Source organism: Schistocerca nitens, chromosome 8 (assembly GCF_023898315.1).
Source record: "Schistocerca nitens isolate TAMUIC-IGC-003100 chromosome 8, iqSchNite1.1, whole genome shotgun sequence".
Taxonomy (NCBI): domain Eukaryota; kingdom Metazoa; phylum Arthropoda; class Insecta; order Orthoptera; family Acrididae; genus Schistocerca; species Schistocerca nitens.
This window is the reverse complement of record NC_064621.1, coordinates 428,887,396-428,908,443: the sequence shown is the minus strand read 5'-3', so window position 1 is coordinate 428,908,443 and position 21,048 is coordinate 428,887,396. Positions and strand designations below refer to the sequence as shown.

At 42.7% G+C, this 21,048-nt stretch overlaps 1 protein-coding gene across 1 annotated transcript in view; it reads right to left on the bottom strand.

Moving 5' to 3' along the window:
* LOC126199594 (uncharacterized) overlaps positions 1-20,835 on the bottom strand; it is a 149,213-nt gene extending 128,378 nt beyond the window's left edge. Inside the window, exons 1-3 of the mRNA XM_049936521.1 lie at positions 20,614-20,835; positions 17,266-17,409; positions 7,212-7,711 (exon numbers count right to left, since the gene is read on the bottom strand). Coding sequence (XP_049792478.1) covers positions 7,212-7,711; positions 17,266-17,409; positions 20,614-20,835 — 866 coding nt within the window. The remainder of the gene's footprint in view (positions 1-7,211; positions 7,712-17,265; positions 17,410-20,613) is intronic.
* Positions 20,836-21,048: the final 213 nt, after the last annotated feature.

Sequence of the window (21,048 nt, the reverse complement as noted above, 5' to 3'; positions counted from 1 at the left end):
GTAACTGATTTTTGACAAAAGTTCTACTTAATTTCATTTTACTTACTGAATGCTGATGTGTAATAGCGTAATAATAACAAACAGACTACGAAATACAATATTGGCAAGATTTCCTCGATTACAACGATTTTAAACTGGAATAGAATATTTGTTTCTAGTTACGTGACCATGCTTGTATATAGGAACTGCTACACACATAACATAATCATTGTCATTTCAAGAAAGAAAGAAGAAGAAGACACACCACGAAGGGATTATCCGAATGAGACGAAAATCAGTAGACGTGATGTACACGTAAGAAAAAACAAATTATTACAATTTCACAAAAATTGAATGATTTATTCAAGAGAAAGAGTTTCACAAACTGAGCAAGTCAATAACGCGTTGGTCTACTTCTGGCCCTTATGCAAGCAGTTATTCGGCTTAGCATTGATTGGTAGAGTTGTTGTTAGATCGTTAAATACCGAGATGGTTGGAGGGCCCTGCCCATATGATCCAAAACTTTCTCAATTGGGAAGACACCTTACTGGCCAAGGTAAGGTTCGGCAAGCACGAAGACAAGCAGTAGAAACTCTCGCCGTGTGCGGGCGCGCGTTATCTTGCTGAAATGTAAACCGAGCATTGCAATAAAACGGGACAGGGTAAGACGAGTCAAGAGCGGATTTAACGACGACGTCTGGTGAGTCAGCCAGCCTGGATGTGGTTTTTAGGTGGTTTCCCACCTCCAACTAGGTAAATACTGGGCTGGTACCCGTGCCCCGAAAACGTTTAGAAACTGTTACCCCACCTGAACACCTAGTCTATACTACAAATAGACACATGGGGTTCACAGATTCCTTCCTGGTGTCAGGAAGGACGTCTAGATACCAAAAGCCGCTAACACTGCCAAAACCTATACACCAATGTCGACCCCACATACAAACGGTAAAAGGCAATAGGAAAAAGAACTAAAGATAATAGTGAACAGAGGCGTTCCTAAGAGGTAGTCTCCACTGCTTCCAATCTGAATATATAAGCGTAAACCAGATGTGGTTTAAATTCAAACAAATAGTATTGACTGCTATTGAGAGACATATTCCAAATAAATTAATAAGAGATGGTACTGATCTCCCATGGTACAATAAACAGTTTAGAACACTGTTGCAGAAGGAAGAACAAAGCATGGAAAATTTGAAAGAACGCAAAACCCTCAGGATAGTCGAAATTTTACAGAAGATCGAAATGGAGCGCGAACAATGCGAGATGCTTTTAATACTTTCCACGACAAAAGTACATCTAGAAATCTGACAGATAACACTAGTTAACAAATTTTAACTTTTTTTCTGCATCTGGTTTGTAAATGGGTGGATTTACCTAGTTTAGGGGTGCTGAATACACTGGTGAATTCAATTTTTCTCTATGGTGTCACATTTCCTAGATACAAAGCAGAATAAAAAATGATAATAGCGAAAATTGAATCAATTAAGTCAAACAAAAATACACATTCAGAACATTTGAAATCAATACTATTTTGTATGTATATAAGGGCATGATGTCAATAAAAGGTTCAAATTTAGTTCAGAAGATATTTCCACCTTTAATCGTCTTTGGTTTTTGAAATATGCGACGACGGAGCTCTTCTTTTGTTTGCCGTTTCATCGCTCTCCCTAACAAGGCCGCAGCATCATCGAAGGATTCCAATGGCCTTGTTAACGGTGTTCCATGGTAAAAATGTCATGATGAAAGCGTTCACCATGCTCATAGCTTACCGCTCCCAAATTTTCCGGGAACAAATCAAGGTGAGAATGTAAAAAGTGAATTTTAAGCGACATTCTACACCCCATGTTCTTGTAGGTGTCCAACAGACCATTCACAATGGTAACATAGTTTTTGTCTTTTCGGTTACCCAAAAAGCCCTTCTCAAGTGCTTTAAAAGAAGACCAAGCAGCTAATTGGACATCTGTGAGTTTGGTATCAAAGGTTGGATCTTTCAGCAATTTGTAATTTTGTCATATGATGACATGGATGGAGACCATGGCTGTTATTTGAAGACAAATGTTGGTGTTGGGACAGCAACCAGCCACAAATTTACTTCCTATATTCAAAGGGTACCGTTACCGGTTTCGAATCGTTATGATTCATCTTCAGACCGTTTACACGCTTTCCTTATAACATGTGGTGCGTTTTTTACAGATAAATTGTCTTAAAATATAAGTAATACATAATAATAAGCACGCCTCACACAGATGGTTGCGTTACAGATTTTCGTTGGATGTGACTTACGTGAAATGTCGGTTTGGAGTGTTTGTTTTCATAACATTTATCCAACAGATGTGGATACATTCCCACTGCATTCTTATTGTTAAACACGTAAATTTTTCTCACTGAACACGTTAGATTTGTCACTAAAAATATTTCTATTACGCACAACATGTTTTGATACATACAGACAAAAATCAAAGATCCACTTCACAGTAGTCACTTCAAGCCAAATCAGTGTGCCACAGAAGCCAAACCTAAATATGCTACCCTCCCATACATAGGCCCACAATCATACCCAATAGAAAACTTATTTAAAAAGAAAAATATCACAATCAGCTTTTCCACAAATAATAAATTACAACAAAAAGTAATCCATGATGTAAATGCCTCCAAGAGCCCCTACCGGAAATCAAGAATATACAAACTCAAATGCTATACATGTCCAAAATTCTACATTGGACAGACAGGCAGGAGCTTCGAAATTAGATACAAAGAACACATTGATGCTTTAAGACTTGGAAACTTGAACAAATCTGCATTTGCAGCCCATATTGCTGAAGAAAACCATTCAGTGAGAAACACTGAGAACAACATAAAAATTTTACATCTAGCAGACAAAGGAGTCACTATGAATATATTAGAAGAAATAGAAATACACACACTCAAAAACAGCACCCCAGACTATATCCTTAATGAACAAACAGAGTTAGCTAACACCCATTTCCTGAAAAATTTCCAAAAATTGTTTTCCAACCTCCAAAGCAAATAATATTTCTACGCCTATCTGCAGATCAAGGACGGCTGGTGTGGCCGAGCGGTTCTAGGCGCTTCACTCCGGAACCGCACTGCTGCTACGGTCGCAGGTCCGAATCCTGCCTCGGGCATGGATGTGTGTGATGTCCTTAGGTTGGTTAGGTTTAAGACGTTCTAAGTCTAGGGGACTGATGACCTCAGATGTTGAGTCTCATAGTGCTTCGAGCCATTTTAACCATTTGCAGATCAAGTAGCAAATTTATATGTTACTATACTCCTCATGATGCTAAATGTAATTAAATAATGTACTATTTTACCTATACAGTATTTAAAAAAAAAGAGGAACAGCTTTATAATTAATGTAACAGTATCAATGTCTCTGTACTAGTGTAAAAAGCATTTCAGTTGCATAAGTGAATATATGATCCTTTTCCAAACATAGGACATCTTCAAATGTTACGATATATCACAGCATCTTTGATACTCATATGTTTGTAAGCTCTTTGTATGTATCAGTATGTATCAAAACATGTGGTGCGTAGTAGAAATCTTTTGAGTGAAAAATCGAAAGTGTTCAGTGAGAGAAATTTACATGTTTAACAATAAGAACGCAGTGGGAATGTATCCACATCTGTTGGACGAATGTTATGAAAACAAACACTCCAAACCGACATTTCACGTAAGTCACATCCAACGAAAATCTGTAACGCAACCATCTGTGTGTGGCGTGCTTATAATTATGTATTACTTACATTTTAAGACAATTTATCTGTAAAAAACGCACCACACGTTATAAGGAAAGCGTGTAAACCGTCTGCAGATGAATCATAACAATTAGAAACTGGTAACGGTACCCTTGGAATAAAGGAAGTAAATTTGTGGCTGGTTGCTGTCCCAACACCAACATTTGTTTTCAGCCATTTTCTTATTTGTGGTCCAACAAATATACCCTCTTTCAACTTTGCCTCTCTTAATTTGGGAAACTTTTCTTTTAAGTGACTGAAGGCCTCACCTTCTTTCTCCACACCTTTTACAAAGTTCTTGACAAGGCCCAACTTGATATGACGGGGAGGCAAAACGATTTTATTGGGCTCAACCAATGGGATATTTTTCACATTTACGTTTCCAGGAACATATGACTTCCCTTTAGGCCATTCCTTGACTGTATAGTGGTTCTTGTTGTCACAGCTGTCCCAAAGGCACAAAAAGCAGCAGTATATAGTGAATCCAGCCTGTAAACCTGTAAGGAGTGCAACAGCTTTTAAATCATGGCAAAGCTGAAATTCGTGATCCTTATTATTGATTGCCTCTAGCAGCAAAGCCATGGTTTCATAAGTTTCTTTCATGTCTACTGCGTGAGCCAAAGCTACAGATGGAAATGCACTGCCATTACGCAGTAGTACTGCTTTCAAGCTGTTTTTACTGGAGTCAATAAATAGTCGCCACTCCTGTGGATAATGTTGTACACCTAGCTGCATCATCAGACCATTGTCATCTCTACGTACACATACTGAATTCTGCATATTGAAATATTGAGCGAAGGAAGCACCTCTTGATCTGAAACAGGAAATTTTTGTCCCTGGAGCTAGAAGGTTACGTTGTTGAAGTCTCGACCCCAAGAGCTCAGCTTGCTGTTTCGAAACTTTTAGATCGCGAACAAAATCGTTCTATTCCTTTTGGTTAAAGAGCTTAGGTAAAGTGCCATGATATAGAGGGCAGTACTCTTCCATATGTTCAATACTTTCTGATTCACTTGACATGGTGTCTGGTTCCGTGGCTTCCAAGTTACAAACAGGAACAAGCAACCTCTCATCATGGGGCACAGGCAAATGCACTGAAGATACATTTGGTTGCTTTATTTTATGTCTAGTTTTGCTTGAATGTCCCGAAATATTTGTAACGCAGAAGTAACAGTCTGAATAATGGCCATTAGGCTCACAACACTACATCGGAACAGTGAATGGCATGGCTCGGCGTTTTCCTTTCAGCAACTCAGTAAAGGTTGTAGTACAGGTTATGCAGGCAATATGAGGAGCAAAATTTTTATCTTGATCACCAACAGGACAATCAAAATAGTAATTGGTTTTCTTTGGGCTTTTGGAGTGAATTTCCCACACACATAACAAAAGTTGTTGGGGTGGTTTAGACAGCAGATTTACTAGTTGCCATTTTTCTTAGTGTAAGTCTTAAACACAAAAAGTTTGCACTATCTTTCGCAGGAAACACTCACTGAGGATCTCTTTCACATTACTGGAATACCACACCAATCATTTACTGACGATTTGTAGATCTTCTAGCTTTCCTCTGCAAATCAAAAACAAACAATTAAACATCGAAACAGAAGAACAGTAAAAAGAGAAATACTGAATACGAAAAATAAAAAACCTTTAAAAACTCCAAAATGGTACGTGCTAGAATATACATCAGCGGAAGGACACAATCAATACGTTCACTGATTTTATTGATGACAGTCTCACTGAAACAGGAATGCTAAATATGGTTTTCCAAAATTACTTCATCAAAGAAGACGAAATAAATATTTCAGGATTTGAAACAAGAGCAGCTGCCAGCACGAGTAACTTAAAAGTAGTTATCGTGAGTGTAGCGAAGCAGATCAAATCACTTAAGAAAGGGAAGGCCTCCGGTCCTGATTGTATACAAGTCAGGATCCTCTCATTGTATGCTGATATAATAGCTCCATATTTAGTAGTCATTTACAACCGATCCGCACCTGGAAAACTGCACAAGTCAAAGCAATAGCCAAGAAAGTTAATAGGAGTAATGCGCTGAACTATGGACCCATATCGGTAACGTCGATTTGCAGAAGGATTTTGGAACACATACTGTGTTCGAACACTCCGAGTTATCTGGAAGAAAACGATTCATTGACAATTAGCCGACACAGATTCGGAAAATATCGTTCTTGTGAAACACAACTAGCTCTTTCTTTTCACGAAGTAGTGATTATTATTAACAGGGGATGTCAAACTGATTTCGTATTTCCAGAAGACTTTTGACACCGTACCTTACAAGCCACTTCTAATCAAACTGTCTCAGTTGTGTGACTGGATTCGTGACTTCTTGTCACAAAGGTCACAGTTCGTAGTAACTGACAGAAAGTCATAGAGTAAAACAGAAGTAATATTATCTGGTGTTCTCCAAGGAAATGTTATAGACCCTCTGCTCTTCCTGAGCTACATAAACGACAATCTGAGTACTGTTAGATTTGTTTGTAGATGATGCTGTCGTTTAGCGTCTTATAAAGTCATAAGATGATAAAAACAAATTACAAAACGATTCAGACAAGATATCTATATGGTGCGAAAAGTGCCAAGTGCGAAAAGTGTGAGGAGTCTGCTAAACTTCAGATACACGATAAATCACACATATCTACAGGCTGTAAACTGAACTAAATACTTAGGGATTAGAATCACGAATAACTTAAGCTGGAATGACCATATAGATAATGTTGTGGGTAAAGCAAACCAAAAACTAAGATTTATTTGGTAAAACACTGAGAAAATGCAACAGATCTACCAAAGAGATTGTCTACAATACGTTTGTACGTCCTCTTCTGGAGTATTGCTGTGCGCTGTGGGATCCGCGACACATAGAATCGATGGAGGACATCGATAAAGTTAAAACAAGGATACAGAGCTTCATGGTTATGATACGTGAAGTGGTATGGCAGTCATTAAAACAAAGGCAATTTTCGTTGTGGCAGGATCTTCTCATAAAATTTCAGTCACCAGCTTCTGCTCTTATTGTGGAAATATTCTGTCGGCGCCCACCTAAATAAGGAGGAATGAACAGCTCAATTAAATAAGAGAAATCAGAGCTCACGCAGAAATATTTAAGTGTTCATTTTGCCCGTGCCCTATGCGATAGTGAAATGGTAGAGAAATAGAGTGAAGGTGGTCCAATGAACACACTGCCAGGCACTCAGTTGTGGATTACAAAGTAATCATGTAGGTGTAGATGTAGATTCGCAGGTGAGATTGCTGTCTTCAGCGAAAGGGAGGAATACGTTACTCCTAGCTTCTTTGTGTGGTTGCATATCGAAGCATGTAGTACACTTCCCATCAACTTTGACGTTTGCTGCATATCGACTTCATGGTGTTGCAAATTTTATAGCCAACAGCATATATCCTTTTTTTACTGTACAGAGTCCACAATTCGTCCAGTGTCAAACTAATAGAAATAAGTAATCAACTTACCTAAGGATCACTTGATGATGCCGAATATTCTTCATTAGTTGGTGATACATCTGCTCGTGACTACCATTCTGTGTGTACACAGCTACAGGCCTGGGTAACGAGTTGCCCGCCGCTACTAATTTTCCACGAGGTCTACGATGACTGCTTAACAAACTGGAAGTGACCCGGTCTCTAGGTACCCCCTCATCTCTCTTGCAGGGCTCGTCCGTCTCGTTGTCCCCGAACTTCCCCATCGCCATCATGTTGTTGTTAAGGACGTGCAGCTCGGCAGCGATGCTCAGCATGAGGACCGCGAAGAAGATGTTGAGGTAGACGGACACGGCTATCGCGACGACGATGGTGAACACCTGCAGCACGTAGAGCAGCTCGTACGTGGGCGACTGCTGCAGGGCGTCGGGCAGCCACGTGGGCAGCGGCAGGCTGCGCCCCTGCGGCGAATCCTCTCCACCGGAGAACAGCGGCTCCAGCATCCACATCATCGTCGGGATCCCGGTCATCACCTGCCGCACGCAAGGCAGGTTTCTTGCAGAGTGAGCTACAGGTCTGTGCCATCTCCCAAGTAACATCGTTCTATTACGACAGGAGAAACTGACTGAAGTTGTAATGTATGAGGGCTATTCGGAATGCAAGGGACGGTCGGTTGCAAAATGGAAACCACATTGAAAAATCAAAAAATTCTTATTTGGCACAGTTAGCTACACTTTCCAGCTACTTCTCTACAGGCTGCTCCATTGGTAGTGACCGGGTCAAATACCTCACGAAATAAGCATCAAACGAAGAAACTGTTGTTGTGGTCTTCAGTCCTGAGACTGGTTTGATGCAGCTCTCCATGCTACCCTATCCTGTGCAAGCTTCTTCATCTCCTAGTACTTACTGCAACCTACATCCTTCTGATTCTGCTTAGTGTATTCATCTCTTGGTCTTCCTCTACGATTTTTACCCTCCACACCGCCCTCCAATGCTAAATTTGTGATCCCTTGATGCCTCAGAACATGTCCTACTAACCGGTCCCTTCTTTTTGTTAAGTTGTGCCAAATACTCCTCTTCTCCCCAATTCTATTCAATACTTCATCATTAGTTACGTGATCTACCCATCTAATCTTCAGCATTCTTCTGTAGCACCACATTTCGAAAGCTTCTGTTCTCTTCTTGTCTAAGCTACTTATCGTCCATGTTTCACTTACATACATGGCTACACTCCATACAAATACTTTCAGAAATGACTTCCTGACACGTAAATCTATACTCGATGTTAACAAATTTCTCTTCTTCAGAAACGCTTTCCTTGCCATTACCAGTCTACATTTTATGTCCTCTCTACTTCGTCCATCATCAGTTATTTTGCTCCCCAAATAGCAAAACTCCTTTCCTACTTTAAGTGTCTCATTTCCTAATCTAATTCCTTCAGCATCACCCGACTTAATTCGAATACATTCCATTATCCTCGTTTTGCTTTTGTTGATGTTCATCTTATATCCTCCTTTCAAGACACTGTCCATTCTGTTCAGCTGCTCTTCCAAGTCCTTTGCTGTCTCTGACAGAATTACAATGTGATCGGCAAACCTCAAAGTTTTAATTTCTTCTCCATGGATCTTAATTCCTACTCCGAATTTTTCTTTTGTTTCCTTTACTGCTTGCTCAATATACAGATTGAATAACATCGGGGAGAGGCTACAACCCTGTCTCACTCCCTTCCCAACCACTACTTCTCTTTCATGCCCCTCGACTCTTATAACTGCCATCTGGTATCTGTACAAATTGTAAATAGCCTTTCGCTCCCTGTACTTTACCCCTGCCACCTTCAGAATTTGAAAGAGAGTATTCCAGTCAACATTGTCAAAAGCTTTCTCTAAGTCTACAAATGCTAGAAACGTAGGTTTGCCTTTCCTTAATCTTTCTTCTAAGATAAGTCGTAAGGGCAGTATTGCCTCACGTGTTCCAACATTTCTATGGAATCCAAACTGATCTTCCCCAAGAACGAAACCCGTCTAGCTTGAAGGGGGGAACCAGATGGCGCTATGGTTGGCTCGCTAGATGGCGCTGCCACACGTCAAACGGATATAACCTGCGTTTTTTTTAATAATAGAAAACCCCGTTTTTATTACATATTCGTATAGTACGTAAAGAAATATGAATGTTTTAGTTGGACCACTTTCTTCGCTTTGTGACAGATGGCGCTGTAATAGTCACAAACGTATAAGTACGTGGTATCACGTAACATTCCGCCAGTGCGGACGGTATTTGCTTCGTGATACATTACCCGTGTTAAAATGGACCCTTTACCAATTGCGGAAAAGGTCGATATCGTGTTGATATATGGCTATTGTGATCAAATTGCCCAATGGGAGTCTGCTATGGATGCTGTTCGGTATCCTGGACGACATCATCCAAGAGTTCGGACTGATCGCCGGATAGTTACGTTATTTAAGGAAACAGAAAGTGTTCAGTCACATGTGAAACGGTAACCACGACCTGCAACAAATGATGATGCCCAAGTAGGTGTTTTAGCTCCTGTCGCAGCTAATCTTCACATCAGTAGCAGAAAAATTGCGCGAGAATCGGGAATCTCAAAAACGTCGGTGTTGAGAATGCTACATCAACATCGATTGCACCCGTACCGTATTTCTGTGCACCAGGAATTGCATGGCGACGACTTTGAACGTTGTGTACAGTTCTGCCACTGGGCACAAGAGAAATTACGGGACGATGACAGATTTTTTGCACGCCTTCTATTTAGCGACGAAGCGTCATTCACCAACAGCGGTAACGTAAACCGGCATAATATGCACTGTTGGGCAAAGGAAAATCCACGATGGCTGCGACAAGTGGAACATCAGCGACCTTGGCGGGTTAATGTATGGTGCGGCATTATGGGAGGAAGGATGATTGGCCCCCATTTTATCGATGGTAATCTAAATGGTACAATGTATGCTGATTTCCTACGTAATGTTCTACCGATGTTACTACAAGATGTTTCACTGCATGACAGAATGGCGATGTACTTCCAACATTATGAATGTCCGACACATAGCTCGCGTGCGGTTGAAGTGGTATTGAATAGCATATTTCATGACAGGTGGATTGGTCGTCGAAGCACCATACTATGGCCCGCACGTTCACCGGGTCTGACGTCCCCGGATTTCTTTCTGCGGGGAAAGTTGAAGGATATTTGCCATCGTGATCCACCAACAACGCCTGACAACATGAGTCAGCGCATTGTCAATGCATGTGCGAACATTACGGAAGGCGAACTACTCGCTGTTGAGAGGAATGTCGTTACACGCATTGCCAAATGCAATGAAGTTGACGGACATCATTATGCGCATTTATTACATTAATGTGGTATTTACAGGTAATCAGCTGTAACAGCATGCGTTCTCAGAAATGATAAGTTCACGAAGGTACATGTATCACATTGGAACAACCGAAATAAAAGGTTCAGACGTACCTACGTTCAGTATTTTAGTTTAAAAACCTACCTGTTACCGACTGTTCGACTAAAATTGTGAGCCATATGTTGTGACTATTACAGCGCCAGCTATCACAAAGCGAAAAAAGTGGTCCAACTAAAACATTCATATTTCTTTACGTACTACACGAATATGTAATAAAAATGGGGGTTCCTATTTTAAAAAACGCAGTTGATATCCGTTTGACCTATGACAGCGCCATCTAGCGGGCCAACCATAGCGCCATCTGGTTTCCTCCTTCAAGTTAGACAAGTTTCGTTCTTTTTAGTTTTTCATTTAACGCTTATTTCGTGAGCTATTTTGCCCGGTAACGATCAATGGACCACCCTGTATATATTCTCCGCTACGACTAAGACATTTGTCGTAGAATTGTACCAACTTTCCAATATCCTCGTCATAGCAATCTTTGTGTTGATCTGCAGCTTGTTGCCTGTACCAAAACGTTTTCTTCGAAGCCAGCGGTTCATGTGATCAGATATTAAAATCTGAGGGATCCAAGTCCGGCCTGTATGATGGGTGATCATACACTTTCCAACGAAAACGCTGCAGGAGCGTCCTCATTGTCCCTGCAATGTGTGGCCGAGAATTGGCATGAAGAAGGATATGCATGTCAGATACGTTGTGAAGACTGCATGAAATCAGGCGAAATTTCTCACCGGCGCTCATGCTTGACGGGAGAGACTATTTTCTAAGCATCATTACGTGCTTACTATGCACTCAGAACTAAAAAGAGCGAGATCCACGGGCATACTAGGGACACTATCGAACACATGTAAGCAATGGTTCATCGGATTTAAACTGTAGTTTCCATTTCACTATCGACCGGACCTTACTTTCCGAACATCCGTCGTAATTTAATATTCGATTATCTGTTAATGAAGCAAAATCGATCACAATTCCTATCAACAAATTCATTGACATTAACCTAAACTGATATTGCAATTTTTTATATGTAAGATATGTTAAAACAACAGCGCAACATTGCTGATTGCTTGCTGATTCTGAAGATACCTAACAAGCATTCTGCAATTGTATTTTAGGATCCCTGTAAGAAATGCATATTCTGAATGTTCATGCACTCTGAAGTTCAATTAAACGATTGTTTTGAAAAGGGACCTTCAGTCAATTGATCCTAGAGAACAAAAGAACATGTTTCACACATAAAACTGCAACCATACGCACAAGATGAATTAATATTTATAAAATATTAATCATAATTTATTAAATTCTTCATAATTTCGAAAACATTTCATTCACTCGTCATTGATTGTCGATGAAATCCGTAATATGGATTTGTGGCGTAGAATGGAGACTCAGAATTAATTTTTTTGGCCTCCAGTTTAGAAAACGCCACAAAGTATGGGGTGGATTAGAGAGCTCCCGGCCTTCGTAGCAAGAGAGGTCTTTAGAAGTTTTCTTACAGACGTTAAGAATACGATATTTTAGGTAGAAAACATAAATTTCAGTATAAAATCAAAGCAACGGTGTATGTGGTGAAGCAATGCTCTGATGTACGAGGTATGTCCACAAAGTAAGTTCCGTTTGGTTATATAAAACAAACGTGTACAGATACAAAAAAATATTTATCGTACAAAAATCTACAACTGTTAATCTACTTTTCTACATACCTTCCGAAATTTTGTAGGCACTTGTCATAGCTTGGCATAAGTCTTTGTATGCCTTCTTCATAGAAGGTTGCCGCCTGTGTATTCAACCATGTGGTAACGTGTTTTTTCAGATCGTCATCATCGTTGAAGTGTTGACCACCAAGAACAGATTTAAGTATAAGAAGAGATGAAAGTCGCTAGGAGCGAGGTCCAGGCTGTACGGAGGATGATCAAACGCGTCCCAGTGAAATTCGCGTAAGAATTGTTTGGTCACATTCGCCGTGTGAGGTCGGGCATTATCGTGGGAAAAAAAACCACCTTTTGACAGTAATCCTCGGCGCCTGTTCTGTATCGTGCGTCGCAATTTCTTAATGGTCTCGCAGTAACCATGTGCATTCTTTGTTTGACCTCGCGGTAAGAAATCAATCGGCAAAATGCGTTTTCTGTCCCAAAAAACGGTGCACATGACTTTTCGAGGTGTCAAGATTTGCTTAGACTTAACCTTCGTTGGGAATGAAGTGTGCCTCCATTCCATTGATTGCCGTTTTGTTTCAGGGGTGTTGTACGATACCCAAGTTTCATCCCCCATGACAATCCGAGTAAGAAAACCATTGCCTTCTTCATTGTAGCGTGTGAAAAACTGAAGTGCACTGCCCATCCTTTGCTTTTGTTGTTCAGCAAGAATTTTGGGTACCCAACGTGAGCAAAGTTTTCGAAATTTCAGTTTTTCAGTAAAAATTTCATAAATTAGTGATCGTGAGATTTGCAGAACTTCCATAGCCGGGGCACTAAGTGTAAACTTACGGTTGTGCGTAATCTTCTCTCCAATTGTATGAAGCGGTTCAGAGTAACCACAGACGGGCGTCCACTTCGTTCTCCATCGTGCACTTGATCACGTCCTTCACTGAACAGTCTGACCCATCTTCTAACTATTGAATCAGTCATAGCATTTTGTCCGTAAACCTCGCAAATTTGCCGGTTAATTTCCTTTGGTTTAACTTTCTTTGGATTTAGAAAACGAATCACAGATCTGATTTCACATGCGGCGGCATTTCCAATTACGACTGACTTTATAAAGAAGCACTACAAAGCACACATCGACAGCAGCGATCTTGAAATGGCGTACATGTCTTCTCCTTGAGTCTGAGTAACTGCCGCACAGGCTCGGAACTGTGATCGTAGCTCTGCGGCGGATAGAAATAGAAACGGACGAAACGGAACTTACTTTGTGGACGACCCTCGTATTAGCCATCCAAAATGAGAAAGGCAGGGGAGAATAGGCTTAACAAAAATGTGCCATAAAACTTCTTCACTTCAGTTCGATCCAGTCGCTCTTCCTTAGTTACACGATGTAGCTACCTAATCTTCAGCATTGTTTTCTAGAACGCCTTAACATAAGCTTCTGTTCGCTTCTTGTACGTACTGTGTATCATTTACATTTCACTTCCATACAACCACACTACAGGCATATATTTTCTGAAGCGAGCAGTACCACGCCTCTCGCCGGTAATCAACCAGAAGTAACCAGTCGGCCATATTCACTCTGCCGTTGCTTTCGACAGTCAGTTTCAGTTTTGTCGGTGTGCTTTCAGTGCCGCCTGCTTTCAGCCGTCGATCTTGGTTGTTGTCACATTGCAGACTTTTGCTTTGAATTGTGAGTTGGAACTTGTCTTGCCAGCCACTGACGCTCTTCTTAGCTACTGTGTGTTTTCTGTAATGTTGTTCGCTCTTCTAGTGGGACTAGCTCCATGCTTTTTACTGTGCATTTATTCATTTTGTTTTTCCTGCCATATATCTCATATCCTCACGGGGTCCGCATGTTAATACTGGATTTGGCAACGTTTGTGGTAGAGGGTGGCCGGATGAGCTCGTCACCACCCCTCCTCCCTCCTTCCCTCCCCGGGACGGAATTTGTGTATCCTGACTATCTGCGCCTAATGCTGTTGCATGTGAAAATGTGCGAACGTTTTCTAAATGTTTGCGAATCTTGTAACTGAGGAGGGGCGAGCGTACCAGCCCGGTATTCAACTAGTCGAGTGTGGTAAACAGCCTAAAACCACGTCCAGGCTTGCCAACACACCAGCCCCCACCGTTAATCCGCAAGGCGGATTCGATCCGGGGCCGGTATGCCTCCCCGTGTTAACGCGCAGCAGTCTGTAATGGCAGTAATAATCGAAGTATTTGGTAACTTCATACTTTGCAACGGTATTTCTTGATCCAAGAAATTTCTTGAAGTAGTGAAAATTTCAAAATGGCTTCGAATCGAGACTGTGATAGCTAAAGGCGTCTTTACATAGCACTGACGTGAGACTGGCATAATTTCCGTATCAGAAGCCTGCTGATAATTAACCAGTTAGTAAAGAACTGAATTTTTTTCACCGACTCTAATTTGTTTGCTAAGTGCGTAATACGTTAAGACACAATCATGAATACAGTAAGTTTTGGCATCAGTGATTCCGTGGATTGATCATGGTATCTTTTTGCGAGGCGTGGTCTCGATTCCCGCTTCCGTCACGTATTTTAGGCAAACACGAAATGATCTCCTACTCGTCTAGTAGTGCCAAGGGAAGAATGTCAGGTTGCACCATAGTTCAGAATCCTCATTATAAAAGTCTCATCCCTTCGCTACCAACTGGGACAGAGCCAGTTTACGTTGGGCCACAGGAGATACGGAAGTCGCGGCAAACTCTGCGCCAGTGATCTTCCTTACGCTGTAGACTTAATTTTATTTCATGCGCCAATAATCACTTCAGGTCACAGGGCTCTTATTTTATTTAAACTGAGACGTTGAAAAATTTGGTGCTGGACTGGGATTCGAATTCGGATTCCTCTTTCGTGCTATCTGACCCACACAGAACGATATACTGCAGTTTGTGTCCGAATCCTGGTACAGCACAAACATATTCACGGTTTCATTTCAAGCCCTAGCGTATTCACACCTAACTACTATTGATAAATAGTTTTCATTTTTAATGTCTCACCGCGTGATGACAACAATAACGGTAGGTGATGTTATTTCTAGTCAAACACGCACACATCTCACTGCTGGTGAGCAAGCAATTCGTGGACAGAAACCAACGGCGGTAGGTGCCGGATGTGATTCCTGGACAGGCAAAAAAAACTGTATCCCCATGTCACAAGCAGATATCTCGCTGCTGGTGAAAAATTTCTATATCTAACATACGATTTTACTTAGCTAATAATCTGATTACGTGCTGGATTCTAATCCGCGTCACAAAACTTTACATCATGGCACTTCGTTTTAAACACGTGCAAACTTTGTTACTTGAAATTATACTAAGCGTTTTTCGTGGTTAGTTAACAGTGAGATAATGGTATGGTGGCTGGATTCTAGGTAGGGCACAAAAGTCTTCAGATCTGCTAACCGATACTGGTAAAAACTACCAATATTTAACGACTCTTTGCGTTTACTCACGTGACGAACGTTGCCGTGATCGAATCTGCCAGGCACGAAAGCTTTGGCTAGTTACAGCGGCTGTATGTGCTTAGTTCTAGTCCAGATGCTGAACCAAGTTTTTTGAAAGTTAAAAAATGTGCCCAAATAATTGCCGAATCATGAGTACAGAGAAATTACTGGTGATACGATGTTAATTTCGAGGTTTCCATAGAGCGCTTGTCGCTGTTAAACGCGTTGCTTTTAACTGATTAGTTCAATATACAATTTGCGACCAACCATTCGTATCAGGAACGACGTTACCCAGGTATGGGAAAACCTTTTAAAGAGCGAAAATACTTCAAATTGTCATAGAACTTTAGGAGTCGAGATATTGTCCCAAAATCTCTTGTTCATAAAGATATTTAATTTTGCCTGAAGATTAGTGGAATGACTTATGTGATGGAGTTAGTTAACACAAATTCAAATAAGTTTGGTAGTGATTTTGAAATATGACTTATTGTAATAAAATTGAAATATCACTTATTGTAATAAAATTGAGTTTACAAGCGTTAAGGACTGCCTCACGTCTAATGACGCATTTCCTGGTATTTACAGTATTGTGGTGTTGATTTATATCCGGACTGATTAAGTTAAGGATCAGTGTTCTCTAGTGAACTCTTGTGGTATCCATTTTGTATAGTCAAACACCTATAGTGCAAAGATCTTAAATTACGAGCAAGACAGCTACGCTATGTGGTTTGCATGCAAATAAGGTGAAACGCTTTTGGGTATGATAGTACATTCACACTGCTGGCGCAGTTTTTCTCATACAACGCTTTAGACTCTTGGTCAGAACATTTTGCATGTCCTCTATTATTTCCTGTGAGCAACAACTTCTGGACTTTCCTGACGCTTTTATCTTATGTGCAGTTCCTGTTGCTTGAAAGTTTTTCACCCATAACCTGACTACAAATGCCAATGGTACAGGACCATTCCGTCTAAAGTTGAAATGACGACAGTATTCCCGTCTAGCAGCAGCATCACAGTCATCATTCTTGTAAAAGGTCTTTACAGCCACAGCACGTTCAGGTTTGCTCCAGTGCACCATCTCAGCAGATGGAGTACCTACCTGGTATATATTACAAACATCCAGTGTTGTCAGTAATGCCATTTCACCTTTAGAGACTAATTAAAACAGCCCGTTTTTTTGTCACATTCTGTACTTTACAGTCGTCGGTAGTTAAAGATTATGTCTCAGTCATGGTGTGATCAACAAGGGAATGAACTTCAGCATATACTACGCGCCACGAAATTATCGGTCTAGGACATTATGGAGCTTTAGTGGAAAAAGATTCTTTGAAACTAATCCTGAGCTCTGCAGCCGCAGATTCCGGTTGTCAAGTGACACTGTAACTCAATGGTACAAAATTCTTCTGGAAATGTATAATGCATCCAGTACGAGCAGGATCAGCGCTAATCGAGAGGTTAAAGGTAGTTATCGAGTACTATTTATGTATTTCCATTATTATAACAGGCATGTTTTTCCGGTTGGCAGTGAGAATAAGTCAGCAGCGACTTACCTGCATGTAGCGCACGACCCTGGCAGCTTGGCTGCGGTAGATGGCGCGCACGCCGCCGCCTACATCCTCAAACTTGCGCCAGCAGCTCACCAGCTGGAGCGCCAGCTGCCGCAGACGCTTTCTGTGCCACAAGAAGGCGGCCACCTGCACACGATGAGACTGTGAGTGCACGGGAGCTCAGCTGCTTAATGCGTCTGAAGCTATGTAAATTAGTGCGGGGCTGTAATGTTATGAATCTGGCAGATAAAAAAAGCCGAGCCCTGTTATAAATGACCCAATGTCACAGAAAATATTGGCATGAGAAAATATTTTCTTGCACGTCCTTCCAGACGATTCTACAGCATTTTACCCGTTTACAAAGAAATCCCAAGATTCTCTACAGAGATTTATTCATCCAGCTAGACCAAACATGCGCTGTCCTGATAAACTCATGATATACCTCCTAATGCCTTGTCTGACCTCCTTTCGCTTGGCCTAGTGTAGCGACTGGACACGATATAGCCTCCACAAGTCATTGGAAGTCCTCTGCAGAAATACTGAGCCGTGCTGCCTCAACAGCCGTTCGCAGTTGCGAAATTGTGGCCGTTGCAGGATTTTGTGCACGAACAGACCTCTCGATTAGGTCCCATAAAAGTTTGATGGGATTCATGTCGGGCGATCTGGGTGGCCGAACCATTCGTTCGAATTGTTCAGGGCACATGAAGTCCATGAATGGCTCCAAAAGGTCTCCAAGTAGCGGAACATAATCATTTCCAGTCAATGATACGTTCAATTGGAACACAGCACCCAGTCCATTCTATGTAAACACAGCCCTCACCATTATGGAACCACTACCAGCTCGCACAGTGCCTTGTTGACAACTTGGGTCCACGGTTCGTGGGGTCTGTGCCACACTCGAACCCTACCATCAGCTCTTACCAACTGAAATCGGGACTCATCTGATCAGTCCACGGTTTTTCAGTCGGCTAGGGCCCAACCGATATTATCGCGAGTCCAAGAGAGGTGCTGTATGCTATATTCTGTTAGCGAAGACACTCGCGTCGGTTGTCTGCTGCATTAGCTGATTAACGGCAGATTTGACCGCACAGTCCTAACGGATACGTTCGGCGTACGTTCCGCATTGGTTTCTGTGCTTTCTTGAAGCAGTGTTGCTTGTTTATTTTTTTATTTACACGTCAAGTTCCGTAGGACCAAATTGAGGAGCAAATCTCCAAGCTCATGGAACGTGTCAATACATGAAATGGCTGTCGATCACTGCCTTGTCCTTGGTGAGAGGTAATGTGGTACTCTCGGCACACCCTTGACACTGTGGATCGCGGAATGATGAATTCCCTAACGATTTCCGAAATGGAATGTCCTATGCATCTACACTACTGACCATTAAAATTGCTACACCACGAAGATGACGTGTTACAGACGCGAAATTTAACCGACAGGAAGACGGTGCTGTGATATGCAAATGATTAGATTTTTAGAGCATTCACACAAGGTTGGCGCCGTTGGCGAAACCTACAACGTGCTGACATGAGGAAAGTATCCAACCGATTTTTCATACAAAAACCGCAGTTGACCGGGGTGAAACGTTGCTGGTGAAACGTTGTTGTGATGCCTCGTGCAAGGAGGAGAAATGCGTACCATCACGTTTCCGACTTTGATAAAAGTCGGATTGTAGCCTATCGCGATTGCGGTTTATCGTATCGTAACGTTGCTGCTCGCATTGGTCGAGATCCCATGCCTGTTAGCAGAATATGGAATCGGTGGGTTCAGGAGGGTAATACGGTACGCCGTGCTGAATCCCAACGGCCTCGTATCACTAGCAGCCGAGATGACACGCATCTTATCCGCATGGCTGTAACGGATCGTGCAGCCACGTCTCGATCCCTGAGTCAACAGATGGGGACGTTTGCAAGATAACAACCATCTGCACGAACAGTTCGACGACGTTTGCAGCAGCATGGACTATCAGCTCGGAGACCATGGCTGCGGTTACCCTTGACGCTGCGTCACAGACAGGAGCGCCTGCGATGGTGTACTCAACGAACGAACCTGGGTGCACGAATGGCAAAACGTCATTTTTTCGGATGAATCCAGGTTCTGTTTAGAGCATCATGATGGTCACACCCTTGTTTGGCGACATCGCGGTGACCGCACATTGGAAGCGTGTATTCGTCAAGCCATACTGGCGTATCACCCGGCATGATAGTATGGGGTGCTATTCGTTACACTTCTCGGTCAGCTCTTGTTCGCATGAACAGTGGAAGTTACATTTCAGATGTGTTACGACCCGTGGCTGTACCCTTCATTCGATCCCTGCGAAACCCTACGTTTCAGGCGGATAATGCACGACCGCATGTTGCAGGTCCTGTACGGGCCTTTACGGATACAGAAAATATTTGACTGCTGCCCTGGCCAGCACATTCTCCAGATCTCTCACCAATTCAATACGTCTGGTCAGTGGTGGCCGAGCAACTGGCTCGTCACAACACGCCAGTCACTACTCTTGATGAATTGTGGTATCGCGTTGAAGCGACATGGGCAGCTGTACCTGTACACGCCATCCAAGCTCTGTTTGACTCAATGCCCAGGCGTATCAAGGCCGTTATTACGGCCACAGGTGGTTGTTCAAAATGGTTCAAATGGCTCTGAGCACTATAGGACTTAACATCTATGGTCATCAGTCCCCTAGAACTTAGAACTACTTAAACCTAACTAACCTAAGGACATCACAGAACACCCAGTCATCACGAGGCAGAGAAAATCCCTGACCCCGCCGGGAATCGAACCCGGGAACCCGGGCGTGGGAAGCGAGAACGCTCAGGTGGTTGTTCTGGGTACTGATTTCTCAGGGTCTATGCACCCAAATTGCGTGAAAATGTAATCACATGTCAGATCTAGTATAATGTATTTGTCCAATGAATACCCGTTTATCATCTGCATTTCTTCTTGGAGTAGTAATTTTAATGGCCAGTAGTGTAGCTACAACCACCATTTCGCTATCGATTTTTTTTTAAAATTCCTCTCGTGCAGCCATAGCAACTTTGGAATTTTTTTCTCTTGAATCACTTGTCCACAAATGACAGCTCCGCCAGTTTAGTGCCATTTTATACCTTGTGTGCCGGCCGGGGTGGTCGAGCGGTTCTAGGCGCTTCAGTCTGGAACCGCGCGACCACTACGGTCGCAGGTTCGAGGCCTGCCTCGGGCATGGATGTGTGTGATGTCCTTAGGTTAGTTAGGCTTAAGTAGTTCTAAGTTCTAGGGGACTGATGACCTCAGAAGTTAAGTCCCATAGTGCTCAGAGCCATTTGAACCATTTTTGAACTGCTCGGTCACACTGTGCGGATGCGGTACCTTGACGGAGAGGAGGGTGCCCTGTGCGCAGACGTAGGCGTTCATGGCGAGGCGCTCGAGGTCGCGCGGGGGCTGGAAGGCGAGCGTGACGGCGGCGCACGCGGTGCCGGCCAGGTTGAGCAGCAGCACGAAGACGCCGCGCCGCGTCGCCACGCCCCACATGCCCAGCAGGCGCAGCGCCGCCGCGCACGGCGCCAGCAGCTCGTCCACCTCGTCGCGCATCCTGCGCGGGGCGGCCTAGCCACCGGGACACGGGCTGCGGGGGCGCTCAGCCACCACCGGCTGGGAACACCGGACACAAATATTAGTCATTCCCAGTGCACGTCATGCTAACACCGTGTACGCCTGGTCCCCGGCACGAATCCGCCCGGCGGATTTGTGTCGAGGTCCGGTGAACCGGCCAGTCTGTGGATGGTTTTTAGGCGGTTTTATGTC